Raw genomic sequence first — 8,758 nt, 5'->3', positions numbered from 1 at the left:
AGAAGAACTCCCTTGGACGAGGTTCAGCAAAGCAGTCTCGGCTGAGGAAGCCCGGGCTGGCTCCTCAAAAACACTACGTACTTCTGAGAAGAAGGACTGGATAGTAGCGGTGGCGGGATCGTTGCGGTCCCAAAGCGGTGTGGCCCATGACAAGGCCTTTCCAGACAGGAGACTGACCACGAAAGCCACCTTAGACCGTTTGGTAGGGAATTGGTCCGACATCATCTCCAGGTGTAGGGAACACTGGGACAGGAATCCACGGCACTGTTTAGAGTCCCCATCAAACTTGTCCGGTAGAGACAGGTGGAAGCGGGGAGCAGCCACTCACTGCGGAGGAGATGCAGGAGCTGGCGGAGGAGATGATTGCTGTAGTTGCGGCAGAAGCTGTTGCAGCATAACGGTCAGTTGAGTCAGCTGCTGTCCTTGTTGCGCGATCTGCTGTGACAGCTGTGCAACCGCGGTGGTTTGGTCGATACTAGGCAGCGGGACCTCAGCGGAATCCATGGCCGGATCTACTTTCAGGATCTGGACTGGTATGCAGCGAGGACACTGGAGGTGGATCCTCTGTGTCAGTGAGGTGATGGCGTGGGCCATACCAGGGGAACGGAATATAAGGGGTTACTGGTTTTCACTAGAGCCCGCCGCAAAGCGGGATGGACTTGCAGCGGCAGGTAACCCCCAGGTAGTTCCACCCAATAGCGACTCAACCCTACTGACAGCTGAGACAGGCGCGGTACACAGGGACAAGGCAAGAGCAAGGTCGGACGTAGCAGAAGGTCAGGGTAGGCAGCAATGGATCATAGTCAGGGGCAACAGCAAGGGTCTGGATACACAGGCTTAGGATACACAAAACGCTTTCTCAGGGCACTAAGGCAACAAGATCCGGCAGGGACAGGAAGGGGAAGTGGGTTTTTATATGAATGGGAGTGATTGACACTGATTGGACCAGACACCAATTAGTGGTGCACTGGCCCCTTAAATCTCAGAGAGGCGGCGCGCGTGCGCCCTAGAGAGCGGGGCCGCGTGCGCCGGGACGTGACAGCCGGGGAACGGGACAGGTGAGTGGATTGGGATGCGACCCACGGGCAGGCGCGTCCCGCTACGCGGATCGCATCCCCGCCGGCAGTGACAGTGCAGTGCTCCCGGTCAGTGGGTCTGACCGGGGCGCTAAAGACAGGAGAACGCCGCGAGCGCTCTGGGGAGGAGAAGGGACCCGGAGCGTATGGCGTAACAAGCATCACTAGGGTTGATGTCACCTGGTGCTGTAGAAAATGGTGTCATTTTTGGAAAATTTTTGGAACACTTGAAAAAAGGCCATTGCTTCCTCTGATACCTCTGTGTGCATTATAACACCGACAGGCATCTACCACCAACCAGAAATACTTTATACAGCTTTATTTTAGTTTTAAAAAGCATACAAAATCTAGGGTGTTTCTAAACGAGCTGTGAGTTATCATGCGTTACTCCATGTCACTGTAACATTGCCTCAAAACCCACTTCAATACTACCTGAATAGATTCCTAGGTGACCCTAACAGTGTTATACAGGGCTTTGGAGCTCTTAGGCAGTGTTAAAGGTTACATTTAGGGTTATTGCATTGCCGGTTTGCTTAGAGCCAAACTGTCACAAGTCAAACTTTTTTGAGAAGTTCTACAAGCCGGTGAACTTTTCAAACATTTGCTCAAGTGTAATAATAACATGTCAGCTTTCACATAAAGAGCATAAAAACTAAACCCATCAAAAAAACATTCAAACTTTTGTTTTTAAGAAATTCTGTTTTCTCCATGTTAAGTTTTAGAAAGCAGGAGGAGAATAATAAAGATATAGCTGACAGATTATCTGAGATCCTGGGTAGGATGGAGGTGACATCTGGACCAAACAGATAGATTTGGGCTTCATCAGCATAGAAGTGGTATTTAAAGCCAAATAACTCTACGAACTGTCCCAGGCCAAAGATATAGATGGAAGAGTAGAGAGTAGAGGACCCGAAACAGAGCCTTAGTGGACCCCAAGACTGGGATTTCAAAACTGCCTCAAACCACTAGATTGTTCCATAAATTCACAGTCCTCACGGTAAAGAAGGCGTGTCGCCCCTTGAGACTAAACCTTTTCTTCTCCAGACGGAGGGAGTGCCCCCTCGTCCTTTGGGGGGGTTTAACCTGGAACAGTTTTTCTCCATATTTTTTGTATGGGCCATTTATATACTTATATACGTTTATCATATCCCCCCTTATACGTCTCTTCTCAAGACTAAACAATTGTAACTCCTTTAATCGCTCCTCATAGCTAAGATGTTCCATGCCCCATATTAGTGTAGTCATGCGTCTCTGCACCCTTTTATACTCCGCAGTGTCCCTTTTATGGACAGGTGACCAAAACTGAACAGCATATTCCAGGTGAGGCCGTACCAGTGCTTTATAAAGGGGGAGTATTATGTCCCTGTCCCTCGAGTCCATGCCTCTTTTTATACATGACAATATCCTGCCGGCTTTGGAAGCAGCAGCCTGACATTGTGCTATTCTGTAGTCTGTGATCTACAAGTCACCTGATCCTTCTCTACCAGTGACTCTGCCTGTTTACTCCCCCCCCTAAGACATACGACGCATGCATGTTATTAGTACCCAGATGCATAACTTTACATTTATCCACATTGAACCTCATTTGCCAAGTGGATGCCCAGACACTTAGTCTATCCAAGTCATCTTGTAACTTATGCACATCCTCTATAGACTGTACTGTGCTACAAAGCTTGGTGTCATCTGCAAAGATAGATACAGAGCTGTTAATACCATTCTCTATATCATTGATAAATAAATTAAGCAACAGCGGGCCCAGTACTGAACCTTGGGGTACACCACTAATAACCGGGGACCAATCAGAGTACGAATCATTGACCACCACTCTCTGGGTACGATCCATGAGCCAGTGTTCAATCCAGTTACAAACTAAAATTTCCAAACCCAAAGACCTTAACTTACCTGTCAGACGTCTATGAGGGACAGTATCAAACGCTTTAGCAAAATCCAGAAACACTATATCCACAGCCATTCCTCTGTATACAGAGCTCCCCCCTATATACACAGCCCCCCTCTATATCCACAGCCCCCCTCTATATCCACAGCCCCCCTCTATATACACAGCCCCCCTCTATATCCACAGCCCCCCTCTATATCCACAGCCCCCCTCTATATCCACAGCCCCCCACTATATACAGAGCCCCCCTCTATATCCACAGCCCTCCTCTATATACACAGCCCCCCCCCTCTATATACACAGCCCCCCCTCTATATACACAGCCCCCCCTCTATATACACAGCCCCCCTCTATATACACAGCCCCCCTCTATATACACAGCCATTCCTCTGTCAAGGCTTCTACTCACCTCTTCATAAAAACAAATTAGATTGGTTTGACAACTTCTCTCCTTAGTAAACCCATGCTGGTTATCACTTATAATACAATTATCCCCTATGTATTCCTGTATGTAATCCCTTATAAGTCCTTCAAACAATTTACCCACAATGCACGTTAAACTTACCGGTCTATAGTTTCCTGGGGAAGACCTAGAGTCCTTCTTGAAGATTGGCACCACATTCGCCTTGCGCCAGTCCCTTGGCACAATACCAGACACCAGAGAATCTCTAAATATCATGAACAAGGGTACAGATATTACTGAACTTACCTCTCTAAGAACTCTTGGGTGTAGTCCATCCGGTCCTGGAGATTTGCTTACATTTACTTTACTTAACTTACCTTGTACGATCTCTACATTAAGCCAGTTCAATACATTATATGATGTGAGGAAGAAATGCCAGCGAGGTATAGCGGATCCCAGATTTATTAAATGTATAAAAACAGGAACGGTAAATACAGGGTATCACCCTGTATTTACCGTTCCTGTTTTTATACATTTAATAAATCTGGGATCCGCTATACCTCGCTGGCATTTCTTCCTTGTTCCTGTATTCGGTGCTGCCATACACCTGCCGTGCGTTGATTTTGGGAGGATGGTCCGGTGTTAGCTGATCAGCTCGTACTCTACCTGTATTACATGATGTGTTACCAGCACTGACCTGTACATGATGTGTTACCAGCACTGACCTGTACATGATGTGTTACCAGCACTGACCTGTACATGATGTGTTACCAGCACTGACCTGTACATGATGTGTTACCAGCACTGACCTGGCCAATGTCAGCTCCTTTTTCCATAGTGTATACAGAACTAAAGAACCCATTCAGTAGCTCCGCCTTCTCTTTATCGCCTGTTTCAACCTCCCCATTATCATTATTAAGGGGTCCTACATGCTCTGTCCTTGTTTTTTTTGCATTTATGTATCTAAAAAAATATTTAGGATTAGTTTTGCTTTCTTTGGCCACCTGTCTCTCATTTTGAATTTTTGCTGTTTTTATTACATTTTTACAGATTTTATTAAGCTCTTTGTACTGTTTAAATGTTATCGCTGACCCATCAGATTTGTATTTTTTGAAGGCTATTTTTTTTGTTGTTTATTGCTCTTTTAACATCATTTGTCAGCCATGTTAGCGGATTAGAGGTCTTCCATTCTGTGTACCCTATTTACTTCTGGAAGCCATTCAGTGATCGACAGAGGGCGAGGAGATTTCCACAGTCTCGGAATGACAGATCTGGCAGATAAAATTAAGAATCTAAAAAGGGAACGGGTCATGCAAGCAATATTACCAGGAAGCATAGATAGAAGGAGAATGGCGGGGTCATTATCCAGGACGACACCCGTAATTTTATGAGTAATCTCAATAACTTTGTTCCAAAAAGGTTCTATTAGGGGACATGACCACCAGATATGGGACATAGTGCCTATTCCTTGGTTGCCTTTCCAGCATGAAGCAGAAGGGCAGTGGTAAATCTTATGTAAGAGAGAGGGAACCCTATACCATCTAGGTAAGATTTTATAATTTGTTTCTTGTATACTGCCAGATCTAGATAACTTATAACAGTAAAAAAAGGCGGAGTTCCAGTCATTTGTGAGCCACCATTTTAAGGCGATTGTACAATTAGGCAGGGAAAGAGGTTCAGGGTCAGCTTAGGGCTCACTCTTCCCTGCCCTAGGTGACGCACTGTTCATGACACTATGTTGATATGTTTGATGTTGGCGGAGGTGACCTGTTTAGTGAAGTCGGTGAGGACCTAGAAATTGGTATTAGGGTATGAAGGATGAGGGGTGAACGGATCTTCTTACCATGATTGTGTATACAAAATATCTATAAACATTTCACTATTTCATTTTTTAAATCTATAAAGACCAATTATAATAAATGTGACTGTTCCCACCAGAGACCATAAATGAGATCTCTCCGGCTTTGTTCCACCACGTTTGTAATATTTCATCTATAAAAGGGGCATATGGTAATAACCTCACGTCTTGTTCCCAAGACAAGATGAAACTGTTACACACAAAACATCAAGATCATCGTCCTCGGTTTCTTGTGACTGTACAAGGTAATTTCTATTTTTCTTTTGGATACGGAATAAGATGTCTAGGGGTGGAGTACCCCTTTGAGCATAGTCTTAAAGGGGTACTCTAGTGGAAAACATTTTTTTAGGTCTTTATAAATCAACTGGTGCCAGAAAGTTAAACAAATTTGTAAATCACTTCTATTAAAAAATCTTTACCCTTCCTGTACTTTTTAGCAGCTGTATGCTACTGAGGAAACTCTGTTCTTTTTGAATTTCCTTTTTGTCTTGTCCACAGTGCTCTCCACTGACACCTCTGTCAGTGTCAGGAACTGTCCAGAGCAGCATAGGTTTGTTATGGGGATTTTCTCTGGACAGCTTCTAATAAGGACATCAGGTGTCAGCAGAGAGAACTGTGGACAAGACAAAAAATAAATTCAAAAAGAACAGAATTTCCTCTGTAGCATGCAGCTGCTAAAAAGTACTGGAAGGGTAAATATCTTTTTAATAGAAGTAATTTACAAATCTGTTTAACTTTCTGGCACCAGTTCATAAAAAAAAAAGTTTTACACCGGAGTACCCCTTTAACCCTATACTGTAGCAGTTATATCTTGAGGATCAAGTATTTCAGGGGCATTAAAACTGTGAAAGTGTTGAAGATGATTTTGCCAATTTTCAATAAAAAATTGATCAATTACTAGAAAATGTATATTTGAATATAAAGTATACATGATGTTCTGTAATGTGTAATTTCCTTTTTTTAGCATATCAATGATATCATTTTTATTTTCTTACATTTATTTTCTATATATATATACACATATATATATATATATATATATATATATATATATATATATGTATATATATATTTGGTTTGTTCTGTTTTCATCTCGTCTTGCTCTTTTAACATTTCTTTATTAAGCAAGTTACATTTCGAAATAAACTTACATTTTTTTTTAATTGGCATTCCGAAGGGTGAGGATATATATATTTTTTTTAAATACAGAATACTGCTTTAACCCTTTCACTTTTCAGTCTGCTTTGACCTTAATGACCAAGGCAAATGTTTAAAATCTGACGTGTGTTCTCTTATTTTGTAATAACTTTTGGAATGCTTTTACTTGTGAATGCAATTCTAATATTGTTTTTTTTTCATGACACATTGTATTTTACATTAGTGGTACATTTTGATTACTATATACAGCAGTTTATATGTGAAAAATTTAGCAGAATATTTTTTTCTAGATTTGAAATGTTTTGCTTGTACATGGTGATGCGGTAAGTTAGCCCTAATCACCACGTACATGTACCTGTTTTGTGGAAAGTGTTCAACAGGATATTTAACACCAAAACTAGAGTATAAAAATGTCCCAGAGATTAATTATTATATAACTTCCTCTGATAAAGATACGAATACACTCGGCACTGCTGCCTTCTGTATAAAGTCAATGTGATAGTACCTCTGCTAGCTGATCCAGGCCAGTTGGTGCTCTCTGTGTAATAGACAGTTCAATGTTCAACTCCCAACAAAGTAGAAAATAACCAGGGAACTCACCATCTGTGTTTTCTTCACCACTTCTTTATTGAAGAACACATGAAGGATACAAACAGTGCAGGATACAGGTGGATGATAGACATGGGGGGATGTACATCAGGGCCGGTCTACATCCCCCACCCCGAGTCCATCGTCCACCCGTATCCTGCACTGTTTGTATCCTTCATGTGTTCTTGAATAAAGAAGTGGTGAAGAAAACGCAGATGGTGAGTTCCCTGGTCATTTTCTACTTTGTTGGGAGTTTAATTATTATCTAAAATTTCTCTCTTTGTTTCCTTTATGTAGACACGTTGGTCACAATGAAATACACCAAAAAGAGTCGAAGGAAACTGAACCTCATCATCTAAATATCCCGATCACAGCTCTGAATATGCAGAACAACGATTCTTATACGGTGACCAAGATTCTGCTCTTAGGATTTCAGGATTTACAACATTTTAAGATTATTTTCTTTCTCCTCATTCTGCTGATCTTCTGTGTGACCATCTTTGGGAACCTCCTGATCATTGTGGTGGTGTCCTACAGCCGATCCCTCCACTCCCCCATGTACTTCTTCCTCACACAGCTCTCCTTCTCAGATATCCTTCTCTCCACCACTATAGTACCCAACATGCTCCACGTTGTGTTGTATGAAGGACGTTCTCTGCCCTTTATCGACTGTTTGATACAATTTAATTTTTTTGCAGTCTCAGAAACATTAGAAAGTCTTCTCCTGACAGTGATGTCCTATGACCGGTATCAGGCCATCTGTAACCCTCTACATTACTCCTCTGTTATGGACCTTACATTATGTCTAAAAGCCGTTCTCTTGTTTTGGGTGATTGCATTTGCTGCTACATTGACTTTTATAGTAACATTGAGTCAACTACAGTTCTGTGGACCAAACATCATTGACCATTTCTTCTGTGATTTAGATCCCATTCTTGAACTTTCCTGCTCAGATACTTTTTATGTGAAATTAGAAGACATGATCTTGGCTGCACCATTTGTAATTTGTCCATTTATGGCGATTATGGTCTCATATATTTATATTATCTTCACCATACTGAAGATCCCATCTACAACCGGGAGGCAGAAGACCTTCTCCACCTGTAGCTCTCACCTGGCCGTGGTCTCCTTATTTTATGGATCCCTAATCTGCATCTATTTTTTTCAAACTAAGGAAAATGTAAAGAAGGTCCTCGCCCTGTTCTACACTGTAGTTACTCCGCTTCTCAATCCTATGATCTACAGTCTGAGTAATAGAGAGATTAAACAGGTCTTTAAAAAGCTCAAGAGCAAAATATGTTAATATGTTGAATTCCATTAGATTTGGGCAGCTCTAGAATATCCAGTAAATTTCAAGCTTTATTATGGAAGCTCAGGCATCATAGCGACACTAAAAACACTAGGCCACCAATGGCCGACATGTTTCAAACTCTACTGGCAAATAAACTGGTAAATAAAGGACACTATTAACTGCTTCATTACACACAATGTACATACACTTATGTGCGTGCACAGTGATTATAAATCAAGCTCTGGAACTGAGGGTGAGCACCAGCTGCTATCTGCATCCAACACTCACCACTAATGCCAGACATAAGCGATCATGCTAATGGCTTGCATTTAACTCTTTTGATGCTGCATTCAATGACCATTGTGCCATCTTAAAGTGAAATAAGCAGGTGTTGGTAGGTTTAGGGGTCTGATCAGAACCTTTAAAGTGCAGTGCGGAGATCCCAATCAGTTAAGATGGCAGCCATTGGTCTCCTGCTTGCTTCTAT

At 42.2% G+C, this 8,758-nt stretch overlaps 1 protein-coding gene across 1 annotated transcript; it reads left to right on the top strand.

Moving 5' to 3' along the window:
- The first annotated feature begins 7,362 nt into the window (after positions 1-7,362).
- On the top strand, positions 7,363-8,283 carry LOC130366667 (olfactory receptor 11L1-like). The gene has a single exon (XM_056568987.1). The coding sequence runs from the start codon at positions 7,363-7,365 to the stop codon at positions 8,281-8,283; it is 921 nt and encodes a 306-aa protein (XP_056424962.1).
- The last annotated feature ends 475 nt before the right edge of the window (positions 8,284-8,758 follow it).

The sequence above is a fragment of the Hyla sarda genome, chromosome 4 (genome assembly GCF_029499605.1).
Source record: "Hyla sarda isolate aHylSar1 chromosome 4, aHylSar1.hap1, whole genome shotgun sequence".
NCBI lineage: Eukaryota > Metazoa > Chordata > Amphibia > Anura > Hylidae > Hyla > Hyla sarda.
The sequence above is the reverse complement of the archived record's forward strand: the minus strand, read 5'-3'. Positions and strand labels throughout refer to the sequence as shown.

What these genes read in the sequence shown, in the direction of transcription:
- LOC130366667 (XM_056568987.1), top strand. Translation starts at nt 7,363, where the DNA reads ATGCAGAACAACGATTCTTATACGGTGACCAAGATTCTGCTCTTAGGA.